This window comes from Caloenas nicobarica, chromosome 10 (genome assembly GCF_036013445.1).
Source record: "Caloenas nicobarica isolate bCalNic1 chromosome 10, bCalNic1.hap1, whole genome shotgun sequence".
Taxonomy (NCBI): domain Eukaryota; kingdom Metazoa; phylum Chordata; class Aves; order Columbiformes; family Columbidae; genus Caloenas; species Caloenas nicobarica.
Window position 1 is genome coordinate 10,267,989 of NC_088254.1, and position 27,693 is coordinate 10,295,681.

A 27,693-nucleotide genomic window follows, 5' to 3' on the forward strand; every position below is an offset into this window, starting at 1 on the left:
TTCACCATGTATTTGTATACTGAATTTTTTATCTTTTTATACCAACTGAAATGTTCCAACTCATTGTGAAATCAAACACTATACTGTCTTGCTCGACTTACATTGTGAGCTTACCAACATTACAAAATAAACCCCCACTTTTTAATGAAGTGTTTATCCTTAAGTCCACAAGCCTAGGCAGTTTCATCAACATTACAACATTAGAAAGCAAATCAGTAACAAATCAATGCATTGCATTAGCTAGAACAGTGGGAGGTACATTCGGAATGAAAATAAGGAAAGGAAACAAAGGAAACAGAAAAATGTATTTAGACTAGGCACAAAAATACAAAGAGGATACATACCTGGATTAAATTCTTCTTAAAAATAAAACACAAATTACATACCACCATCTTTATATTGTTTTCCATTTATGCAGAAATACTGTACACAACCCCATTACTATGTTGCTGTTCTTTCTTCAGCCTTAAAAATGGTACAATAAAACATGAGGCTCCTTCTCAGTGATTCAACTCAAGTGCAATCAGGCATGCTGTTAGTCCGCAGCAGTATCTGTTCTAAATTCCATTGTATTCCCTAGGCAGCATTAAATGGGTTGGGTTTTTTTTTTTTTTTTTTGACTCCCTCTCCCTTTTTTTTCCCCCCACGTACAACTTGTGCTAACAGCTAAGAGTAATTGCCATGTTAGCTACTAATTCATTCTGCAGCGCAGCTTTATTTCTCCTCTCTAATAGCAAAACGGGAGTCAGTGTCCTACTCCTGCTCAAATTCAACATCAACATGAGGGAACAGTAATCATCCTGGTGGTTTATGTGCTGGTAACTTCACCCGTTGCTGTTTTCCTCCTGCCAGCGCTCCTGGATGCAGCATTCACTGCAATAGCCACAGCCCCCCTGCGTGGAAGGCAGCTCCTCTGCTTCACGGAGAGAGTAAAAGAGGCTTATTGAGAACCCTTGCTCAGAGAAACAACACATGCAGTGCATCGTGAGAGCTAGCAAGTGCATCAGTGCCCACAAGGATAACAGTGTGACATAGCACATCTTGCTTGGTGGGGCCATTCTTTCACCTAACCTTTTATTTATCAGTCTGACATGACCCAGAGAAACAATTGCATAGCTATTTCTTTCAGCAGTGCTTTCATCAACAGCTGATCATTTTTTATAATGAATCTGCTAAATAGACTACTATCGTTCCATGATTATCTAACAATGCTCCAGATAATATGCAGCATATCAAATACTTTTCCATGAAAAGTATTTCATATGCTCCCAATTAACACCTAGACAGTAGGAATCAGTTGTTTACTAGGATTCAAATAGCAGAATGTTTTATTATTGTACATGAAGTAAATTATCCTGTACAGAATACAATGGGTGTTTTTTAAATGCTTACTGATTTTACAGGGTGCATAAGGCCACATTCAGCCTTGCATATATTGAGGACATATTTGAAACTCTGACACATGAAGAACTATAGAAATACATCCAGAATGATCCTATAGAAAACTAGTCTACATACAAAGTAGACACATAATCTAAGTGTAAAAGTTTCATAAAATGTGTACATGCCTAAAACCACAGGTATACCGTTAGCCCCTTTAATCATAGGAGATAGTATTTTACATGGCATTTCAGTGCCACTAAGTTTTTAGCTAGTAAATTATGTATGTTTCCTGTATAAAAATAAAATACCTTTGGACTTTCTCGTAACAGCTGACACATTTGTGAAACCTGTAATTCAGTTATTTACTTCAAAAATATATTAAGATTGCCTAGAATAGAAGGAAGCAGCTATAATATTTAATAATTTCTACTAATACTTATTAAAGCTTCTTGACTGTAGCCTTCAATTTCTGCAATCCTTGTATTATTATTAGTAATGAGAACTTGGGATACAATGCTTTTAAAGTACAGTTTATAATTTGATTGTCCTAGAATAAAATATCTTAAATACAGTAGTAAAATTAATATTTTTTATTCTTTTGTATATCATTGTAAAAATCATTATGGACCACCATATTTATTATTTATTATGAATGCAACCTATAAATACTGCACTAATTAGATTTATAGTTAATAACCAGATGAATGGTTCATTATTCAAATCTTATTGTAATTATTAACCTGCAGCAATTACTTAGTATTTCATCTAAACAAACTGATGCTTCAAACCTGCCACGTTGCAAGTCAAGAAAGAATACAATAAAACTTGTTTATATAAGTGTACAACAGGAAATATTCCACTGATATCAATACTGACTGATAGAATCCTAATTACATAAGAATTAACAATAATGACTCTCAAAATCAAAAGGTCTGCTCATGTAAGGACTGAAAAAAAAAAAATCTGGCAGCCTGATCAAACATGGCCACCCACGATAGATACACACTTAAAACAGAAATAAACTGGGTTTTTAATCAAGATTAAGGCAAATAGTTTTAAGACTACAGGCAGTAAAACCAGTAAATATTGGGATTGTTTTGCAAAAATATAAGGTTTGGTCATTGAATTAAAAAACCTGCAAACAATGTTAACTCATAACTCTTAGATTAATGTTGTCATCTTCAAGCAAGTTCCTAAGTATTGAGCTTGTTTATACCAATCTGTTATATTCCCAGATGTTGAATGTTTCAGTTTGAAGCCACTTATTTGATAGCCCAGCAGAACCATAGAATTTTGCTCTGCCAAATGTGTCACTCAAGTGATATTCAAGAAGGAAAAACAAAACCAAATGAAAACAAAAAACAATTCACAAACATTCATACCTAATTATGACTTATCTACCTTGGAATTAAAATTCCACGTAGAACTTGCCCAAGCCAGCAAAATGCTGACCTTACTTGTAATGATACTGACCAATCAAGAATCTAGCTTCATGTATAAATACATACTAATTACTTGCAACTGGACTTATCAAATTTCATCTTCACGACAACATTACGTTGTACCTCTTTCACATGATCCTCACAGGGATATGATGTTAAGAACTTTCTATAGTAAATATATGAGCAGAGGTTTTCATTCTGTACAGTAGCTAAAATGCTCAGAGTCATGGTAGCCCAGATACTTGTAAGCCAATGGCTTGAATGCTGTGCCTCTTGAAGAGGCACCCATGTCAGCCTTCAAAAAACCAACACAAGGGAGCAGTTTGCACCCCTAGGCCATTTGCATTTTTGTGGTCACTTGCCAGTAACCTCACACGTACAAAGTTGGGCTTAAAGAACCACAACTGTAAGGGTTCACAGTGATTGTACTTCACAAACACAGTGTTAAAGATATAACTCCCACATGCAGGAACTGAAGAAATACAGACCATGTACAAAGATGTTGCTATTTGTTACACAATTCTAGTCAATACCTGTATTTTAACAGAGAAAAACAACAACAACCCCAAACACCATCAATCTCCACCCCACCCTCCAAAAAAAAGAGAACCAAATATCAACCGCAACCCAAATAAAAAAAAAAAAAAAAAAAAAAAAAAAAAATCTCCAACCACAATTGGCAGCTATTAGATTTCATGGAGAGGACAGCTATTCTTTGTGCCTATTTCCAGAATTATGTGACCATGACTTTCAGAGATTATTATTGGAATTCCTAGGAATGAGCATCTATGCAGTGAAAATATTTCAACAATTTCCATCACTATTTCTAAGTAATAAAACCAGTGTTAAATAACATAAATATTACATTTTTTTTACAAGTAGTATACTTACACTAGAATGGAGACAATTATAAACTGATGGAACAACTAAGAGTTTATTTATATTTCATGATGGATTTCAGCCTGAAAGTCAAAAAAGCTGTTACAGAATTAAGCTATCATTCTCCACCCCAGACCTTACTGGTCTGTTTAAGGAACGGATATTTCTTCTGTTATCATAAAAGAAAGGCAATAAATGTGTCAATTCTTGAACCTAATCAACCAATTAAAAATTAATCTAATCAATCAGTTCTTAAATCGTAATTTTCTGTCCTAATCAGAGATGTCCGGATTGGGGTGAGGTGGGGGGGTATAACCGGGAAGAGTAGAAAGGAAGTTTCTCTAGTCACTCCCTCACTGCAATCACGCGGGCTCCTCCCCGCAGCAGCGGTGCACGGATCGCGCTGCTCTCCCCGGACCCCGCTGCTCCATCCCGGACCCCGCTGCTCCCCCGCACCGGACCCCGCTCCCCGGCGGCCGTGCCGCTCCCAGCGCGCCCCCTGCTGGCTCGCCCGGCCCCGCGGCTGGAAATTATTCTCCATACAAGATACACCTTTTCCATACAAGATACACCTTTTCCATACAAGATACACCTTTTCCATACAAGATACACCTTTTCCATACAAGATACACCTTTTCCATACAAGATACACCTTTTCCATACAAGATACACCTTTTCCATACAAGATACACCTTTTCCATACAAGATACACCTTTTCCATACAAGATACACCTTTTCCATACAGTGATTATTTTCTTTACTGCAAATCTCAATGTTTTCTTCTAAAAAGAAGACTTCATAATAAGAGACAGAAAGAGAAAATAGCTATTCGTGAGATACAAATCTTGATGTTTCATAAATGCATGGAATCCACCCATAGAGCTGTTTTAGATTTTACTTCGGATAACTACGATAAGTGTTTTGGAGTTTTTGAAATTACGAAGGCTAAGGCCATTTCTTATTCTGCACTAAAACTTTTCCAAACACTTTTTCCTTAAACCAGTTTTATAAAATTAAGCATCTTGAATCCCATGAAGTGAAGTAAAATCACTTTTGAGCTTTTTTAATAGCAATTAACAGGGAACGGGCAAACAATTTAAAGACATGAGAACAACTTCTTGTCAGCTGCAATTTAAACAAAAGTTGGCCCTGATTTCAAAGGCAATCACAAGATGGGATCACAGTGAAATACAAATACTGGGGAGGAGGGAACCCAACAAAAATTACAAGAAAAAAAAAATCAAGACCAACCAACAACTAAACATCTTTCAGGAAGAAAAAGGGAGTTTTCTCCTAATCCAGATGTATTAAGCACCGAAAGTCATAATGATACGCATTTGAAGTGGTAACTTAAGAACAATATACATGACTCCTGAAAGGTAATACTCCCATTGCGTTCATTGCTTATGACTATGATGTTCACTGTTGCCCTCTAGGAATGTGTTCATTCTAGTGACTGTTTGATTTTCTTGTCTAGGAAAGTGGAATGTTTGCTAAGGAATTTTTTAAAAATCAAGAATCTGACTCAGTTGCCACTTTTCATGTAAGGAACTATGTTTAGTTTGATGCTTTCCTTTCTATTGTTGTGTCCCTTTATGTTTTGCCACAGTTACAACATTCTATGTAGTAACTGACCTGCTACAGATACTACTGTTAAAGCATTATACTCTTCATTAGTCACAGAAAATACAGTATTTCTGTTTCTAAATATTAAATCATACTGTTGTTCTACTTAACTGTTTCCAATTCTGGAAGAAGACACAAAAAGTTTCAGCAGAATATTAAACACTATTCTTGCACAAATACAATATAACTAATTGTGCAGCATTGTACCTTATGCAGAAAAAGATAGTGATCTTTACAGAAATTAATGTAAAATAGTCAAATACTTACATAAGCATTATATTTTGGGAATATTCTTTTTTTCTTTTTTATCCTAAAATTGTCAGTTATCAGCTGCATTACACAAATACTTATGTTTACTCTCTTAAAATTACATACAAATTTATTACTGGTGTTATTGACAGGAAAGTATAATAACTCAAAGTAACATAATTTGTCTGCGTTTTTGCCCCATTATACAAGTTGATTTTTATTATTCTCTCTTAAAGGTAATTTCTTTCCACTGATTCTTTGCACCTTGGCTCCAGATAAAATAACCCTTACAATATGCAAGCGCTGCCTCAGGTCTAACTCTATGCATTAGACTTTCCTGTCGTAGGTCTGTCAGTGCATGCATTCCAGTCCCAGCTAAGGAACCGACTGTGACCTTCAGCCTGAGGGTTCAAGTTTCTTTGACCCAAATTCTCTTTAAATACAGTACAGGTGTATAACCTTGCCTGAGCTTTACTGAGAGAGCTGTAATTAAAACGTGAGCAAGACAAGAAGAACACGTGTTGGAGTGGGGAGACCAAGCAAAAAAAAAAAAAAAAAAAAAAAAAGAAAAAGAAAGAATGGGGAGGAAAAAAGCAGATCAAGGATTTTTCAGAGGTAACATGCTGACATGAGAAGCTATAAAAGACTCAGCAATAAAGAGCACATCTCCAAACTGGAAAAGTTTCTTCAGTAGTGAACTAAAACAACCAACCCCACTAATGTGAAAATGTATAAGGAGGGTAAATCACAAGAAAGATCCATAATGATGAAGGAGGAACTCAAAGGCAGATGCTGCAAGGATTCTAGAAGCTGAGTGCTTGCAACAATCCTGCTCACATTGTTAGGATTGCCAGCGTAAAGGGTTACATCATTTGTCATAAATCTGGAATCCAGGCAATTTGCTCTCCTGGATATTCCCCCCACCCCCCGGAGCCCTCTGACTCTAGCTTAGATTCCATTAGTACCATTCATTGGCTTATCAGTATATGACCTGTCATTCCCTGTGCCAGGATTCTGAGGTCCAGTGCTCCATTCTTGGCTGCTCTCAGCTCTCTTTCTGATCCTAGATCTCCCACTGATATGATTGCTGATCACCCCAGTATTTCTTTCGTCACCCTGGGAGTTTTTTCCCTTTCTTGCCATCATGAGAAGTACTCTGCCAATCCTTATAATTAACAGCCTCAGCTCTCTCTAACTTGATGGATTCTTGACTTCACAATCCTAACTATTCACCTTCAGTACCTTCACTGCATTCCAAAAGCCAGGTTTTGCCTCCACAGCATGGTGCTCTTAAAGGACAGCCGAGCTGATTCGTACTAACAGGTTTATTTTTCTACTTGTGTGAAGCACACTTTCTCACTTGTAAACTTTCTCTGGTAAGAACCCTGTTGAATTGTACAGTCTTCCAAGCATGGCTTGAAATGTTCACAAAACGCTCTATAATTCAATTACAAATATGCTCCAGGAGAGGTATAATACTGTAGAGCATTGACTTAGCCACAGGCTACCGATAAAACCACTAAAATCATTTAACTTGAGTCCAAAGACAACCTGCAAAATTCTATAAAATGGTTACTCAAACTAGATATTGAAACAGGAGGAGGGGAAAGAATGTTACAACACTCCCTTTTTGAACTCTGAAGCAAAGGAGAGAATTGTGGAAGGGAGTAAGTTACACGTTACATTCCTTTTAGTTGAGTTTCTTTTATGAGGGTCAAGAGAGAAAGCTTTGGTTTATTACCCTCTGTTGTGAATCATGATCTCTCACTTTTTGAAGATGAAAGAAAAGTGATAATTCTTTTTCTGATCTTGCCTAACGGAATCCCCAAACAATGGCGCAGCAGCTCATTAAGGTTTCTCCCAGGGTCTATCATTCTTAATATCTTCAATTAACTGAAGAAAGCCATTTTTAACTTTCACATCGATTTTAAGGGGGGGGGGGGGGGTGTGCGGAATAAATCATAAAATACCTAAACTCACAATACCATAGGAAGATTACAGTTAAAATAAGCCTTCACGTAAGTTAACTATAGCTTTATTCAGATAAAAGACATCTCCATTTTCTTTTCTTCAAAATTCTATCAACTTGTTGATACCGTTTACTCCAGAGAAACTTTCAGAGGAAGTCATTCCAGAACAACAAACAACAACAAAAACAAACAAAAACACCAAAAAAACTCCCCACAACCACACAAAAAACCCCCAACAACAAATATGCTAGTGAGTTTACTGAAAAAGAAATAAAGTAAAAGCAATTCTTTGGTGAAAATTGAGGTGTGTTTTTATCTTTTTACCTAGTATATATCCCGCACAAAAGCCATGAGACATTCTAACTTAAAACATAATCCCGTTATAATTGATCTGTCCTAGATAATTTACCAGCAAGGCAGCATAAAACTTTCAATTGCTTCCATACAACTAACTAATAAGCTATACTTATTGCTTTTTTATGACTTTCCTACATGCCTCTGATATGAGTGTTACCATCCTGACCTGTTAGCTCAATTTCTAATCCATGATCTCTACTTTGAACAGTGTATTCCAAGCTGCAACCAGGATGAACTCGTGTGATTTTTTGAAGCCATGAATGAAGATGAATCTCTCTCCCATGATCTCTTTGAGGAAATAATTGATGCTATTTGCAAGCATTGTACTCTGTTTTGTATTCAGTGGCCACAACACAAGTGACATATATGCTTGAAGTTCTGCCTTTATCAGTGAATCACCTTTTCTCAAAGTAAACTTTCCAAACACCACTTTTTGAAAGCCTCAAAGGCAACTATGAAGTGGTCTTAGAACTGTTAGCTCAATCTCCTCACATTCACCTTTTTTACCTTCTTCATATGAACTCAAACAGTTCAGACACAGGATTGTAAAGATATTTTGTACCATAGAACTGTTTGATGTAACCAATGAATAATTTTCTTCACGTAATTAGTGACAAAAAGAGTGATTCGTAAAGACATCTCAAAAAGTCCTTTAACTACTCAGATACTTTGAGCTTCCTCATAATACCAATTAACATTCTAAACCTTTGTCGAAATATCCTAGAGCTGACAAACTTGCACTGATATGAAATTCACTTCATTGAAAAGAGCACTTCAACATCTCTCTGTTTTCAAATTGTCAGTTTGCCACTTCTGTGAAATGTTTCATCTTTGAAACAATTCACAAAACTTTGAGAAATGCAGCTTATTTGCTGACAATCATTTAGCCCAATGAATATGCTAATTGTCACTTGACCACTATGATTACTTTTGAATTGCATCAGGATACAAAATACCTATAATTAATACTTCATGAAAAGGAAATATGTGTTTATTCCCACTTCAACGGGAACTTGTATACAAAATAATACTTGCAATGCAGGGTTAAAAAAATCATTCAACTGAAAGATAGATTTTTAAAAATATGCAGTTTTGGGGGCCTGTTGGGATCTTTTGAAGGAAGCTCCGTGGTTCCTAATCAAAGAATGATTTTTGCTTACCCACTCCTAAATTCCCATCGCTGGCACTATGTAATATCTGCTTTAGTATTAGTTTATCAAGTTTTGTTTCAGAATAAGACAGTAAATCAATAATCTTGACAGAACTAAGCTACTGATAACTTCTCTGTTAGTGAGCATTTTCATACTGAGCATCACCACTGCATCCATCATATGGTTAACCATCAATCACAAAGAACAGTGTAAGAACAATCCACAGTGAATATTTAATTCTATATCTTCTCTTTTTTTTTAATATTGGAACACACACCAATATTTTTATATTTAATGGCATAAACTGTGAAATACAGATGTGCTATGTCCATTGTGCAAACTAAGAAATAAGGCACGTAGGGAAGATATGCCCAGGTAAATCTGCGTCACTATCACTGTTGATCTCCAGGTTATAAGACCAGCCACCTTTCTTTCAATTTCTACCCTTTACTTCAAATACTCACTATTATCACTAAACACAGTTGTGAAATGATAGAAGAAGTAACTCACGAGTGGTCTCCTACTTAATGTTAGCCTTAGGAATCAGTTACTATGCTCTGTATTTTATAAAAAGCATATCCGTCACAGAGAGGTGACAATTATTTATTCAAGTGATTCAAGCAGTCTCTACTACAGATAGGATCAGTAGCTAAAGACATAATTGAAGTGACATTTACAACTGGGGTGGGAAGGAGGAAAGGAGAAAATCCATTTCATTGCACTCAAGGCTGACACAGAGTTAAAAGAAAAACAAAAATCCTCTAAATGCATAATTTCAAAATTATTGCTAGTATTTCATAGCACTCATTTCAAATCTCTTAGAGAACTAAAGCAAACAAACAAAACCCCAACTGGTCACTGTTCCTAGCAGTACAGTGAACATGAAGCTGAAAAATAGATACTAGGCTTGGATTATTGTAAAATAATTCTGGTTCGGATTTTTGTTTTTAATCGATATGCGGAGAAGTAATTAAAGGACCCTATCTAGTCCCGCATCATTTTTTTAAAAGCTATTCATTCCCTCAAATGTTTAACTTCTCTGCTCTCCCAAACATGGGAAGGACTTCCCTAATACATTTATTTTAGCACTGCTATATCCTATATGATTGCAAGAAGGCCTAACTATTGCTATTTCAAACAGACACTGAGGCAATTTATTATATAAAATGATACATTCCCCAAAACAGACATTTGGCACTTTTCCTATCTGGTCAATATTTGAGTAAATATTCATTAGTTACAATGCCTCTGGTGAACTGCTGAACGCCATCTCATATTTGATCAGAACTGCCTAATTCAATTTCTTATTTCCATAGGTTAGCATTTAAAGCATAATATTCCAAATATTCTTACTGAAACTTAAGCCACCTATTTATTTTTCAGTGCAGTAAGAATTTACGTTTGTTTCACCTGTGAGGAAATACCTATAAAGAAGCAGAGTGTTATTGCCTAAGGTAAGTATTTTGTAGTTATGTGTTTTAAAGACCATCCACCTGACAAATCTCCCCCCCAGCCATCTCTGTTCCAGTTCAAAAAAAAAAAAAAAAAAATTGTTACTCCTCTGTTCTTAAAGGCCTCCAGTGACAGATATCCTAGTGTATAACACACTGTGTGAGTAGTGAGCTGAAGCAGTTTTTAATGCACAAAATACTTACTAGACCTCAGGTAGTTAAGATCCAAATTCTTAAACAACTTATCTCAAGCTTTTTTCAAAACACCAATCTGAAAGAGCTGTGTGAAATAATTTCCACTCAAAGACTCTATAGTGGAGACAGCTGCTTGATAAACATTGCTTCAAAAGGGCTTGGTTACTTTATAATAATTGAGGTATTTAAAAGGAATTACAGAAAAGCAAAAAAATCCCAAGAAAACACAAAAAACCCCAACACCACACCTAAAAAAGCCCATTCAGTCAATGACAACAGATAATGATACATTGCTGCTTTTGACACTTCCTTCTCCTCGGAAACATAAATATTTATTTATTTAAAACAGACACGGCCTCCTGAGGAGCTCTGAGGGTACTTCTCTAGTGTACATTCTTTTGGATGGCTGTTTACCTCAGCTTAGGCACACAACTTCTGATCAGTGATCTTTCAGGGAGGGGGAAGGGGAAACCACCTAAAAAACCACCAAAGAACATTTACTTAAGGCAGTGATGCCAAACTTACAACAATAGGATTAACATCTAGGTGTACAGGCTTCAGAGAGATTGAGGATACTGATTGAGGCTACGAGGGTGGGGAGAATAATTTTGTTCTACGGAGAGTTACACCTGCACTGCAGAAAGAGCCACATGGAGGGACTGCACAGCTGTGCTCACCCGTGTACACCAAACATCACCAGCAGCCAAAGCTGAACAGTTCAATGCAAAAAGAAAAAGGGATTTTAAGAGTTGGGTTATTAGTTCCTTTCCTTTATCCGGAAGTGGCACACAACTGACATGACAGATTGAACTACTGAGCAACCTTGGCAAAACCTGATGATATCTGAATTCTCAACTGGTCATGTGAGGCAACGGTTTGTACAGTTTAGGAGCAGCAGTAAGAAAGAAAATACTTGGATCACATAAATAGAGCAAGTGATCATAATAACTTCCCTTAATTATCACATCTAATAAAAAACACCTGTTTAGGCAGTGGTATCATCAGGACAACTTACAAGATTTTTCTAGGAAAAAAAATTAAAATAATGTTCTTTAAATCATTTTAATTAAATATTATTGAAGTACCGAGGTTTCTCAAAAGCAAACATTATTAAAAATAGATGTCTGAAGATATCGTTTCCGGATTAATATGCAACACAGATAATATAGCCAAACAACAATAATTTCTCATGCATCTAAAAGTTTCAGAATCTCATCCTCTTTCTGTTTCAGAATAAAAAAAATCCTGAGGTGAGGGAAACACACATTTAAGAACCAACAGAAGGAATTGTGTCTACTATCAGAAACTCAGCAGTCATGTCCTCAGGTCCTGCCGTAACTGCATAGCCTTTTACATGAACTAGAAACCTTAAACAAAATTCTCCCTCCATTTGAGAAAACTCTTCAAATTACAGTAACACATCTGTTGTTTTAAGAGCAGCTCTTACCTTCTGAATAGCTCTGGCCCATCTTGCTTTTGCAAAACTACTTCCATCAGCTTGATCTTTATTTCTCCTGCAGAAAGGCAGGGTGGGGGAAGAGTAAAAAAAAAAAAAAAAAAAAAAAAAAAAGTACTCAGAACAGCTAAGCTCAAAAAAATAAAAAATTAAAAGCACTCTGATAAGTCTATGGACAAGTGGATGGATCAAAGTCAGCCAGAACAATCATCCATTTCCTCTGTATTTTCTACGCATATAGTATCCTCTATATATTATACTAGAAAATATAGCTCTGTGGAAGTTATTCTTCACATAAAGTTATGAAAACTTATCCTGGCAATTAGCATAAGGGTAACAATTATACTTCACAGGAAAAGGGCTGATTCAAAGTCTCTCATCCTTCTACTCAGTATGATAGCTGTTCAGTAAGTAGATTCAAGTGAGTGGATTCACAAGTGGTTTGCTTTGTCCATACTGAATCCAAACAAGCTACAGAAAATCATGGAGGAAAACACTTCGTTATGATGTATTTAGCCCTCCACATGGAAGATTTATTTCATTCATATTGGATGAATAACATGACACCATGAGCTAGATCACTATTTTTTGTGGGGGATGACCAGATTAAATCACCTAATTAAAGACAATCATATAATGTATTTTTCCATTATTCGCATGTTTTCAATTCCAGCCCACTTTTTCCAAAAGGGAAATAAAAGTAACAATCTAAGAAAATCTGATATTATTTTCAAACAGCTTTGTTTCTCTCCTAGGATTTGAATGTTAAAAATAAAATATAACAATTTGAAAATATTTTTTTTTCATTTTGATAATTAATATGTTGCCTTATTTTCATTACAATTGAAGATAAGGGTAGAGAAACACATTTCTCTCTCACATTTTCCTCATTCATTTCTAACTACCCTGCCACTCTACTTGGGCCGGTGATTTGGTGAACTACATGGATGATGTTTTGACTGTAGAGTTAGAACACAGCATACATATAAGTTGATTCAGTATACAGGGAGAAATAAGCAGACACTAGACAGTAACTGCAACAGAACACATGGCTGTATCTCCATATGGTGATTTTCTCTGCTGTAATAAAATATTAAACTGCAGTTCTGAAGCAATTCCTATCTACCCAGGCATTCTGAAACAATTAAGATACATTCAAGCAGAGAAGACTGGCTCGCAAAATCCCTTTGGATTACAGGGGGTTTCATTAATTCTAAGAGTATACTGGCTTGAAAAGACATGATCCCTGCTCCTTATATTATTAAGAATATAAAACAGCATTGGTAAAGGAATATATTTCCCAATTATAGTGATTCTTAAGTCAGGTTTAGGAGGTCTTTGACATCAAATGGCAGGAGGAGAGAAGAAAAACAGCAACAACAAACCACCACCGAGACAGGAAGAAAAAAAAAAAAAAAAAGAAACTTTCAGACTTCCTCAGTAAAGGCATATCCTTAGGACACAGAGCTAGCACCATCACCAAGTCTCTGCAAACTGCACTGGAGGAGTGACTGAGAAGACATCCTGGAACCATTCATACCTCTCAAGGCCTGGAATAAACCTCTACAAAGGAATGAAAAAAAACATCCCCACCCAATACAACACCCCCCTACAAAAAAGCAACCACAACAAAAGCTTACATTTGGTCACATAAGCATTGTTATCAGAACTCTAACAGATCTTTGAAATAAGAATCTGTTATGCAATTTATTGCCCCCACACAAAAGTTGTGCAGTTACACAGGCCGATTATAATAAAGTTTCATTATTCAGCTATTTTACCACACCTGTGAAGAATGTTGGTTCAAGCTGAAAAGCCACTAATTCAGTTCATGGCTGTTAAGCACAGGTTAAAACAATTAGTATAGACTCTCTTACTCTCACAAGAATCTAAGTAATTCAGAAGATACTGCCTTGTACAATAACAAGTAGCAAAATAGAAGTACACAATCAAATTCTATAGGTACAACCTACAGATGACAGCAGTGGCCTATCTACTAAGTAAAGTTGCAGTATATTTGTATTACACTTCAGTGATATCCCTAAGTCCACACATTACTACTTATTATCTTGGACTTGTGGAATAGTGTTCTTTCATTTAAGGAGAACAATGTTCTCCCTGATATACACAGCTGAGTGCACATGACATAAATGAAGCATGAAGAGGTTTGTCTTCCCCTGCCCCCATCTCTGAGGCTGCACATTTGCAGATTCAGCCTTTTTCCTTTTTACATCTATTCACTTTTTTTTTTTTTAATTGTGCAGTAAATCAGCCAAGTGATGCTAGTAATTAGTCAATCCCATCCTGCAGCTTTTAACTAGACTGGAAATACTAGGTAATAATTAACCTTAGGAATTATTAGGGTAATTAACCCCAAGGTCAGATAGAGTGTTGGTTGTCAACGTTGATTCAGAAGGAGAAGAGAAAAACAGCTTTCTCTGCCTTAGCCAAGAGTAAGTAGGGTCAAGAGTATTCTTAAGTTTTGAGGCATTACATACACAGGCAGACAAAAACATTTAACTGGTTTGGAACACTTTTAGAAAATCATGGGTCTGTGATCAGACAGCTGTACAGTGATGACAAGTACAGCAGTTCAAGACACTTCTTATTAGGATACATTTCTCCTTACATCACATAAAACCAGCATAGACAGGTACAGTAGGAGCAGGAACAACTTTCTACCTGTCCACATCCTGCTGACACAATGATTGGTGCAGTTTGGACAACAAAAGATTGTAAAATTTCTATTCAGATCTATTAAAACTGATTAGTTACCCAGCAGAAAACAGCTTCTCAATACTGAATAAAGCCTCCAGATGGCATGCATTTTACAGGAATTCTGAGTAGCAAAGACGCACCAGATACCACTGGGAATGATCAGTACTGCTAACTGAACTATGTACAAAGGAAGTATTTTGTTACAGGCAAAGACATTGCTAAATTTTTTTAAACAAATAGCATAATCAATAACAGCAGATCAGGAGAATTTCACACAAGCATTAAGTCAGACAAGAAGGGAATCATAGCTGGTAATCAGAAGAGCATTAATTCCCCATGGTAGAAAAAACAAAAAGCTTGGAAACAAATGCCTTAAGAAAGCCTGAAAATCATACTGATTCACTCTTCCTACAACATAACATCCAGCTGTGGTCTCTAAACAAGTGCATTTCACAAGAAAAATGAGAAGGGGAAAATTAGAAGAGAAATTTCATAATGAGAAGCAATATTCAGATATGATGAGTCGAGCAAACAGCCTAGGTCAAAATTTTTATGCACTGTGCAAACTTAGCAGGCCTCCACATCTCCTAGCCATAAGGATCCAAATAAACAACCTTGTCACAGTCAGTTTACCAACAGAAGACAGGCGTGTGCAAAGGAATGCGCAGGCCAGATAAACATGAAGGCTGTTCAGTCTGGTTTATCAAAAGCTAAGGATTTCTAATGGAAAACAAAAGTTACACTGACACTTTTATTTAATAATGTTTTATCTCTCAATTATGTTGCCTAAATACACTAAAATTGGTCTAGTATTTCAAGAACTATTTGCATTTTCATAGTACTTCTTCATGTCAATCTCACTACAGACTTCACTGTGAAGCAGTTAATTATATAGCAGTTGCAGTATGGACACATACAAATAATAGCATCCTCTGAATGCTTATTTGTTTGCAATAGGCAGTCCTGAACATCTGCACTGATTTCTAACTATTCATCATTAACGTCAATCTTATCAGCTTTGAATATAAATGGAAATATACTATGGAAGAAAAACTAAAATAATTACATTCTTATGACATACTACGATGATTTTTAATAGGCAGTTTCCATCTTCCAATAGCAACAGCCATGTTGGAACTAACATCTTGTACTTAAACCAGTCTCTAATGGACAAATCAAGCAGAGTTGTACTTGGGTAGTAAACTATAATACCACAAAACCATCACTATTTGTGTTTTGCTTCCTTTAAATAACTTCCTGAAAAGGATCTAGCAATGGTCATTCTTGTAAGAATATGGGATGAGGATACTAATGGTAATTTCTTGTTTTATTCTGCATTCTTTTATAGTTCAGAAAGAGTACAGGAAAGGAGATGAACAGCTTTGTGTTCTTTAGCATACTAAAAAGAGTACTTCGAAGCACTACAGCAATAATGCTGTAACTTCTGAAACACACACAATTCAATGTGCATTGGAAGTATATTGAAAGTTCATGAGATACTTGCAACTTTTTGGGGAGGATGTACACATCTGGTACTCTATTTAGACTGCAGCAGCACAAGCTCTTTGGGTGTATCTCTAATTATTGGTGTAGTGACACACTAGACACAGACGTTGCTATCACAGCCTTATGCATCAGACCAAAGTGACATTAGTAGCATGACATACACCTGGGCTCCAATAAACACGTCCTTGTTATAGCACCTGCCAGGAGATTATCTGAAGTTGACTCCACTTAAATTGTTTCCAGCTGAAAACAAGGTGCTTTGCATCACTACCTTTCAAGTCAACTCATGCGCTTAGTGGAAGAGAGCACTGTTCTTACTGGAAAGTTTATCTGGAATGTGGAATTATAAAAATGGTATCCCATTAAGGATTATTGTACTATAAATTTATAACTCAATTTTAACCCATTTCATAGGTCTCAATTTTACAGAGCAGATAAAAGAATCCGTATGACATTAAAAAGCTGTGCAATAAGTAGCAGTTTAGTAAAACTTTAGGAAGAACTGCAGGCAGTACATGTACATTTTACCTATAATCACATTAACAGAAAGTGAATGACTGGATAAAATTGCAAAGAAGAATTATGTGAACTAAGCTCTCCACAATTAGCTATATCACAGTAAGACTTTTTAAAGCATTACACAGATTCATATAATTTAGCATTACCTAACTACTTCATACATTTTTCTGTCTCAGTGACAGCAGAAGACAGACTTTGCTCCAGGATACTTTCTTTATAGCATTAAATCTATACCCCCACACAGGTTTTCATTTACAGATGCTCAAGTTGAACTTCAAAATTTAGTCTCCAGACACTAGGAGCAGAGAACAAAACTTGCTTATAGGTCAACCAACCAGTTACTCATCTCTACAGTAAAATTTTAGTTTTAAATTTGACTATACTTTTTTTCTGTTTCATTTGCTTTCTTATTGTCTACAATTACAAGTTTTAGTAGCTGTATTATCTTCAATCATACATTTACATCAGTTATAATACTGTTGGTTTTCATTTAGAATAGTTTACAGTTCTGAGTTCTTGGTGGTTTTTGTCTGTTTTAAACTAAAATTGTGAGGCCTTAGTCTTTTCAAGACAAGGAACTAAATTTTATCGTATCAGCTTGTATTTTGAGGGCAACATTATCTATAGCAATGAAATAACATTTTCTGATTTGAGATCACCTTGTGTACCTGCCTAAAACACATAGTACAGCAATAACATCCATCTTCTAACCGTTCAGATCCAAATGTTGAGTAATACACGAACAGAAACTAAAATACGCTTAACGATACACTTTAAGTTCTTAGAGTTTTTCTTCCCCCACTCTTAATCAGGTTACTTACCTAATCATTAAGAACCTAAGTCTTCAAAAGAAGACCTATATCTTTTGACTCACCTCCAGAGAAAATTAATGAAGTTTTGAGGTATGCATTTATCCCCACAGTGGAATTCAAATTTTTTCCAAGTTTGAATATTTCCTCTACTTTTTCCCCAAGATTTTCAGAAGCATAATTCACACTGATGTTGATCTTCATATTTTCCTGAAGGAAGATGCCTACTCCTGCTTGCTTTTAGAAATACCCCAAGCCAAGGCTGTTATCTGCACAGCTGCTGAAGATAACCCATAAATAACTGCTGCTTGATTATCCCTTCTCTTCCTGGGCACGATTAACTATTTGTTGCAAGGTAAGTACTTTCCTCTCTCTAGTGTGTTTTTACCCTTCAGACTATAGGTTTGTGGGTTATTGCTGTCTCTGTTAAAACTGATTCAGAAAGTTACAGCTTACTTTAACAATTATTTTCCAGTTAGGTTATTTAGGTGTTCTGACTTACCATATGACCCAACAAGCTTTTGTATCATCACAGATATAGCAAACTATTCTGTGTAGCTGAGAATGGGTACTCTGAAAGGGAAATAATAACTACTTAAACTTTTGTATTTGACAAAGTCACTAATTTGATACACTATGAATGTGCTGAATAAGTTATACTTGCCCTGAATTACAACTTAATTAATAACAACTATATTTAATTATAATACTACATATTTTTCACTACCTTCTTTTGACTAAGACCCATCATATTAGCATTCAAAACTCTTGCACAGTATCCAAGTATGATAAACTCATACCTCAAATAAATCCTTACATAGATTCAATCTGTCTATACTTCTAAACTATGTGAAACACAGAAATACAAAACTATCATGTTGAGTAGTGTAAGATTTTTTGGCTTATTGTTTTAGCTAATGAAAGAATATAATAGTAGGATACAATGATAACTATGTGATAGTTAAGAAAAATAACAACAATTTTTGGATGAATCTGTTCTTCTTCAGAAACTCTGAAATGGTTTAAGAACATGAAGTGTCCTTGCCCTCCTGCTGCACCAGAATGTTGAATGTTTATCTAGTGTCTTGCCATAATCCTTACCTACTGTAGGGAAAACCAGAACAGGATTAGCTTTAGGCACCTAGTGCTGTTCCTATTTTCTCCTTCTATCCAGCTTGATTTGCAACAAGTAAGGAATAGGAATAATAGAGGAAGCTCTAGTGCTCTACATAGACTTCTTTAGCTTAAAGCACTTAAATTTTATATGAAAGCATGTTAAATATCTGACCATATTTAAGCTATCTTTAAACAGCTGTCTCGCACTGCAAAAATCAGTTGGGTTTTAGTCCAAACTTAATCTGTACCTGTAGTGTCTGCATTTACATGACCAGCGTTTTCCCTGACCTTCAGCAATTGCTGCACCATAAAGCAAAAAAGCTGTCTGCCATCTCTCCACATCACAGGCTTATATGGCTTTTCTAACCTTGAATCTCAATATCCAAGACAGAAAGGAAGGTGTTTCCAAGGGAGATGATTTTACTGTTTGGACTACTTTTGAGTCTATTGCAGAGTAATTCATAGAAACCACAAGTTCAGGAGGACAACTTGTTTAAGTCATATATCATTGACTGCTAGTCCATGGACAACATGCTAGAAAACTTTGTACCGATAATCCACATCAATACTTGAAATTCCATTTGAAAAATCCCTACTAATAGGTAATCAAATTAATGAAATGAGAAAAAAAAAGAGTAATATGAATTTACACTAAGTAGCTTACTGCTTTCATTGTCAACCAATCAAAATTTAATCTATGAGTTTGTAACTAAGCAATTGCTATGAAAATGCAGTGAATTATTTCTAGTGAAGTTTACCCTGCACATGAACATGTTGGTAACTTTCACAGAAGCAGCTTAAAGATGAAATATGGCACAACACTCAGAGCCTAATGAAACTTTAGATAAAGATGTGCTCCTCTTCCCACAGGAGCTCTCTTTTCTTGTGCCTCTACCTGAAATGGCTGCTTTTTTTTTTTAAATGAAGTCCTACAAAGGGGATTTCCCTGCACAAGAACTGATATCCGACTTGACTATTTCAGCTTTTCTATAAATGAACAGCTTTTGTGGCAGTTTCAAGGGAATACTTGCACAGAGACTGAATATACATCTTTTACACATATCTGTAAGCATTAATTAGATAAACTAGTTCCCAGAAGCTGACAAGGCTACTTAGTTAAATAAATTACTACTTACATAAGTAAGGTCTAAGTGAAGTCTGTTAACCTTTATAGCACGTAAACCTTTTGGGAATGAAAGACGAAATAACTGCATCACAGTAGAGCATTAATACAGCTGGGTGAGAACAGAACACCTAAGAAGGCATAGAACTTTAATTAATCTAGGACAAAAAAACCCCACCAAACCACCACTCCCAAAGACTATTCTATTCCGTTCACACCTAATGAACCCATTAATAGTATTATTACATGGAATCTCAGGGAAGGTCATAATGATTCATCATTTCTTATGAAATGTTGTCACCATAACAAACAATACAAAGCCATGAACAGTAATAATGAAGTCAATTAAAGCTCAATATCAAGTCATAATAGGATGCAAAACAACCACCAGAACACTTCCATAACCACAAGTAAAACAGACACTTGTGAAAGATTTAAAGGAAAGTTATGACATCTGGGAGGAGCAACACAGTATGGTCTAATAGGGATGGATATTGGAAGAAACTAATAGTAATCTCTGCCATGTGATAAAGATAGTTATATTTTATTTTAATAGATAACCTTTTTTTTATAATTAGGTTTTGTAAGTTATTTTATATATACCACAGGATATCAAACCTGGCTGTATCTCTTGTGGCAGAACTAGACACTATACCTCTTCTCCTACTACAAGTTTTCCCATGATTATCTCATTCCTAGACTAAAATACACGGTCAAGTTCAAACCCAAGGAAAGACCTGAAAAATATGTGTAAAGATTGTGTTGTATTAAACCAAATATCCAAAACAGAAGACCTAATTTCTACAGAGTTCTTCAGAGCACTCCAGAGCTGCTGAACATTTTGTCAGATTAATTCCTTTTAATTCTGCAACAGAATGCCTGTCTTTACAGAGACATGACGTGGATATATAAAGGTCTATATTATTATTTTAAATGAGAAATAATTTGAACAAATCTATTAGAATAGAAATTCAGTTTTATCAATTCCATTTATCATCAATAACTCAATAATTAAAAAACAAATCTGCAGCAGTATTTTTCAATCACTCTTCTGTCTCTCTGTCAGGGCCCTGAGTGTATCAAGAGACAAGGTTATAGGAGTGACAGTTGCTGGTTCAAGTACAGCTCTGCCCACATACCCATTGATCTAGACAATCACTCTTGGACTGGTGTCCTGGTTTGAGCTTGACCCTGCCTCACTGTCACAGACTTGCCAGGTGAGCATTGTGCTGTGTCTTACCCTGGTTGCCATCACTAGACCTGATCCTGACCTATAAGAGCTGACTTACCAGTTTGACCTTGGACCTGTTTCATCACCATATACTTTTCTGGTCATCTGCACTGTTGATTGACCATTGCTGCTATTTCTGGAGTTGCCTGGGGTAGTGGTTTGGGGCACCGGCTGGTGAGGCCCCTTGCCCTGCTTGCTGTGCTATCGTGCCTGACTGCCCATCCCTTGGGGAACAGCTGGCTGCACTGGCTCATCTTCACTTACCTAAGGACTTAATTCTGCATTCCGTATTTCTAAGAAGTCAGTTGAGTATGAAGACTTTTGCTTTCAAAAGTTCTACAAAGATCAGATTGACAGCTGCGCTACATAATTTTTCAGCAAACTTTTAAATAGATCCTACTGAGTACTTCATGATGTAAATTAAAGCATTTAGCTTTGAAAACAAACAAAACCAACCTACCAAAATCTATTTGGGATAATTATAGGGAAGAAAATGTACATCCACATTCCATATCAGCTCACCATCACTTGTTCTAAACTACAATTTGCCTTGCCAAAGTAAATCTGTTCTGTTCCCTACTACTATTAACAGTTTTATACATTATTTTTTTTTTTCTGATGGAATTGTCAATTCCCTAAACGTTAATTTCCTCAATTCTCTCAATGTCCTTTTTCTCAATCTCTTTCAAATACAATGGTTTATCTACCTATTGCTACTGCTAATTTACCTCCTCTTCCATGTTCTTCAGTCAAAATTTTTTAACATAAGAATAAAACTGGTAACAACTGTGAAGTTAACAGTTATAAAGTAGAGACATATAAGAAAACCCATTAAAATCTCTTAAACTTCAAATTCAGTATATTTCTGATACTTGGCATTCTCCAGCTCTAATTGTAATCTTTGTCTACACTTTTCCAGCTGTGGAGAGCTACCGCAACATTCTTTAAAATTTTTCAGAAGCATTTTTTTTTAAAGCTGATTTTGAAAGAACTACTTTTACTCCAATCAAGAGCAATAGTTCTAGACCACAAAAGATCAGAAGGAAAAACACATTTGGTAAAAGCAAGAGAGAGGAACTGAACTTGGAAAGGGCTGCAGAGCAGGAAGGATCATCAATGAGCATGTTATCTTGACTGACAGATGAGAATTCAGCCTGGGGAACAATAGAATGAACTCTCAGCACTACAGTGCTATTCAGAAGGGCTTGATTTTATATAAGACTGTAAGCCACTATTACAACAGTTTTCTCTTATCTGCCTTACTGTAATAAAATAAATTGATAACATCATTTGCAGTTTTAAATGACTGATCTATAAAACTAAACCAAACATCACCTAAAGCAGAATACCTTCCTACTCGCGCTGCTTTCTATAAACCAAGTAGAAAACAGCTGCTCAAGCAGCCAAAGACCTGAGAGGAATGCTCTTTAATATGCAAAACCAGTTCATATTCAGGGAAGCCACTCAGTCAGTGGGTATTTGATGTAAACAGCCATTTTGCCTTGCCTTTGGAACACAGAAATATTATGACTTAAACTGTTATCTAGAGGAAAAAATAAACTAGCTCTTTTAGAACAGCAAATCAAAGAAGCAGTAGTTGCAGCAGCCACTTATCAAGATTCACATTCTCTTCCACTGAACTGTTATGGACATCAAATGTTTCTATCACACTAGATACTATAGAAATGATAAAGTATTGTTGGTTTCCACCTTTAAGACCTGTATATGATGCTATTTATGCTAATTAGAAGATATCATGAGAAACTAATTTTCTCTATTTACTGTCAAGATTCACATTTACCAGCTATGATTTCTGCATCCATGTTCAGTCACTATCTCGAAAATAGATTTGATATAGCTCAATTAGTTATAATTGTTTTCTCTAAACTATTTTTCCTAATCAATAGTTTGGGTTTGAGGAAGAATAGGAGGTGAAGTATTTATTTTTATTTTTTTCAGTCTAGTAGATCTGTCTTGAAGGAATTACAGGGAAAATCCAAACAGCACTGGACACCTATGTTTAGCCAAACTGAATTCTGCTCAAGTCTCTGCCTGAAAAGAAAATAATATTTCAGCTGGAGGGACCCACAACAATCATCTAGTCCAACTGCCTGACAAATTCAGGGCTGACCAAAAGTTAAAGCATGGTATTAGCAGCATTGTCCATTTGCCTCTTAAACACTGGCAGGCTTGGGGCATAGACCACCTCTCCTGGAAGCCTGTTCGAGTGTTTGACCACCCTCTCAGTAAAAAATGCTTCCTAATGTCCAGTCTAAACCTCCTCTGGTGCAGCTTTGAACCATTCCCACATGTCCTATCACTGGATACCAGGGAGGAGAGCTCAGCAGCTCCCTTTCCCTTCCCCTCTTCAGTAAACTGTAGAGAGCAATGAGGTCACCCCTCAGTCTCCTTTTCTCCAAACTAGACAAACCCAAAGTCCTTAGCTGCTCCTCATAGGTCATTTCTTCCAGCCCTTTCATCAGCTTTGTTTCACTCCGCTGGAAGGGAACAGAACTATTTCTTGGAAGCACATACATACAGCCCCTCTCCCACCTACTCCATGCCACATCCCCCCCTCCAAAAAAAAGTCCCACAACAACAGCAACAAAAAAACAAACACAAAACCAAATCACCACAGACCCCAGTAAGTACAATATGTCTGAAAATGCAGTTGACTGGAACAGCTTAACCACTTAGAAAAGAATATGCACTTGTATGAAACATCATTCTATGAGATGTTCCTCTCAGCTCTCCAGAGCAAATGAAGCTGCTACTCTGGGAAGTAGTTGCTTTCTTCTTCAAATGTGTGGAAGAGCATAGTATCAGCTATGAGAAAGTAAAGCTCAGTAATACAACTAAAGCTCTCTAAAACAATGACACAGGGACTGCAATCATGTAACATGTGGCTTGATTTTAGAGAACAGCCTCAGAATAATGATTATATGCAAACCCCCACTAATTACAATGTCAACTGTTTTTTTGTATTTTAAAAGTAATATGCCAGTTCAGAAAGACTGGGAATCAGTGGACCATCATAGCCAAAAGGATTATGTGTGACATACACTTTTTTTTAGTCCACCTTCTTCTTTTCTTTCTTTTGGACCTCATTTCTGTTTGGCAGTAAACATGAAAAGAAACAATAACATACCATAAAACATAGGTTATGCTTAGCCATTCTGTGATATAGCTTTAAGAAACAATCTGTTATTGAATGATCACAACAGAAACCAAACATACATGGAAAAACATTACCTATTTAAACAGTTATGGCAGCATATTGGAAATATGGTTTCAGGAGTGCCTGAGCTGCAGCCAAGAGGTGGAGGTGGAAATTTTCATGGTGGAGAAATAATTTTATGCCTGCCTATCACTTTTTCTGTTATCTAGGCATGAATAATTAAACAGATTACTGGACAAATGGCTGTAAAGTCATCACTTCAAATGAATTTAGACATTAATGTTTGCTTCTCTGTATTTAGAAACAGGGAAAATGAATTACATTTTTTAGGAGGCCATTTACCTCTCAAGATGTTTCAAGCATTAAGAAACTTCTAAGACAATCACATTTAAACTTTCTTTTCAGTATTCATCTTTTCAAAAAAAATCTACATATTGCTGTCATACCACATTAATTTGCTTTAATATCAGTTTAATGACTTTTACATTAAAATCAACATTGCTAGTGGTTGCAGATCATGAAATACATTTTTAGTAATATAGCTCCTTTAAACACTCAGCAGCTACTTGTCACAAAGCCAAACACTTTGGAACAAAATAATCAAAACCGATTTTGTCATTTCCTGTGTGAATACAAGGATCTGTGATGACATCTACTCATACAGCCTATGTAGGCAGAAATAAAACCTGAAGAATAGACTTTTTTATGTAATCAAGTCTTTTTCTTTTTTCCTTGTCCAATGACTGATTTGTATCTCTGCAGAGAAGTACGTAACACAGAACATGCTTTTTTAAAAAAAAAAAAAATATTTTTTTTTGGGGGGGCGGGCAGCGGGTGAGCAGGTTGATATTTTCAAGAAATCTTTGTTTAATTTTGCTTGTTTTGGAAATGCCCCTTATCAATTTCATGCCGTTCAGTTTAGTTTCTAATTGATAAGCGCTTGCATAGTACTTTATTTATGTGATTAACTGTGGACCGCAGCATTAATATTTTCTAATTATTGTCATTAATATTCACAATGTATCTGATTGTTGGTTTTTGTTGTTGTTTTTTTTTAAATACAGCAAGCATTTTTAAAACAAGATTTTGAGTAACATTTTTCAAAAGCTGGGTGACTAAATTACTCTGAAAATGGAACATAAGCTTACTTTTTTGATGTGTAATTTTTTTCTTTGGTGTACCTTTTCAGCATAATCTGACTTTTGTTTCAAACAGTAGTTGTTCAAAACAGTAATTTTACAACACACTCTTTTTTCATTCTGAGGCCTAGATTAATTGATTGGTTTCAATCATTAAGAATATTTTCCTTTTCTATTTTCTAATTAAGTTAAATGTCTTCAGAACAAATACTGTAAACTTATTGTGAATACAAGCATTGATTGTAGTATTTTAATATTAATGTGTTTCAAATTACAAGTATACTAATTGCATCGATTAATTCATTTCTATGCTAATGTAGCTTGACTGTAAATAGAATACTTGGCTTTCATTTAAAGCTTTTTACAAACTTTAACATTTCACAGAATATTGTATATACTTTATTTCCTTATCTGCAGTTCTAATTGAAATTGTTATAGCTTAAAGCATTTATGCCATAGCATACTGCTAATATGATAGATGTGCCCAAGTATGATAGCACACCAAGGAAGCACACATGAAAAGTGTGATTTTACTGAAGAGTATAGTTGAAGTACTTCTATGCTTATTTTTCCTGAAGAAGTAGCATATAATTATATGAAGTACCCAGTCATTACGTCCTTCTCCATAATTTATATATTTTTCAATTATAAGGCACCTTGTTTCAGTCATTCCATTCTGGCGTAAAATCTGTAAATTTCTGGCTATTCTGGATATATAGCAACATGTTTGTACATGAATGGTACCAGAGAGATTAACCATGAAATCCTTATTCTTTCAAGTAGTAGCATTCAGCACTGGGTACTAACAATGTATACAGAATGAATCAGTTGATTTATCGTATGGTTACTATACACAGCCAGAATGAAGGATATACTAAAATACTTCATTGCCAATTTTAAAAAATTACAGTCATCCATTCATTAATTACCTTCATTGAAGCAAAACTCAGATTTATTTTTTTAAACAATATTTTCCTCTCTCTTCTTTTTTTTTTTAAGACTCCAGAAGAAAATATATTGCTGTAATAAGAAGTCACTAAACCATTTACCACATCCTTCAAACTCCAATTTAGTTAATTTATGATTTATGGAAAAAATTAATAAGTTACATTTAATTACCTATCAGTCTACATCTAGAGTAAAACTGCCATAAACACCATTTATGTATATAACCAGATAATTGACAAATGTCAGTGTAAGAAACAGATTAATTAAGACGTTTTGTACAGATTAATACTTAAATATTTACAGGATAGTTAAATTTGGGGTTTAATACAGCCATTCAAAACAAACAGTCTAATCTTCTTCCCTACTTTCCCAGACTTTTCTTCTGTATTTTCATAGTACAAATACAGTTATTTGGAATAGACATCTTTATCTTTAATTTAGCTTTAAAAAGATCATCATATTTCTGCTCATAATCTTTAAAAATACCTATTACTAGATTAAAACCTTTCAATTTAAAAATATTATCTTGTAATTTAGTGGTGACCCTCTATTTAGTAATACAAAAGTTCATTTAAATTCAATAAAATTATCTGAGACAAAGAGGTAAGAAATTTCACAGGTTAGGTTAAATTCTTTTGGTTTAGCTTAACCTGCTCGGAGGCTCAGATCTCTGTTGAAAAAGACGTCGGCCTAGATGATATGCTAATGGCTGGATGAGTGCTCAGAATAATAGAGAAATAGCTCTTGAATACTGCCATTACTGACAGTTCTTCCCCTAAGGATGCACTTGTACTTCTCCGTAAATACCCTGCAAAATCTTGCTAGTAAATGTAAACAGGCCAAGGATCACGACAGCCAAAATGATGCTGTAGCGCCTTTTATATATACAATCTACTGCCTAACTGCATCCATGAGCTTGACAATCTTTTTGCAGACTCATTTATTTCCAAGTAACTTTGTGTTGAAGCTGCACACACTAGGACTCTGCTCTTTTACTGTACATGAAAAGGTCATTTAAGTGCATACACGTGTCATCCCCTCAGAGAATACATAACTTAATAATGTAATAGCTTTTATCATCTTTTGTGTGTGTGTGTGTGTGTGTGTGTTTGAGGTATTTTTCTGGTACCATTGCTGTCAGACATGGCTTAAACATGAGCCAAGTGCCTGACACTCCGTGTATTCCTGCTGCATTCCCTAAGCGCATGTTCTATCCCTCAACAGAACAACACTACTTTTTGAGGGTG

At 35.6% G+C, this 27,693-nt stretch overlaps 1 protein-coding gene across 1 annotated transcript in view; it reads right to left on the reverse strand.

Moving 5' to 3' along the window:
- The window catches only part of LOC135992622 (protein unc-13 homolog A-like), a 46,288-nt gene that overhangs the window by 8,842 nt on the left and 9,753 nt on the right, over window positions 1-27,693 (reverse strand). The window contains exon 5 of the mRNA XM_065641919.1: window positions 12,151-12,217. Coding sequence (XP_065497991.1) covers window positions 12,151-12,217 — 67 coding nt within the window. The remainder of the gene's footprint in view (window positions 1-12,150; window positions 12,218-27,693) is intronic.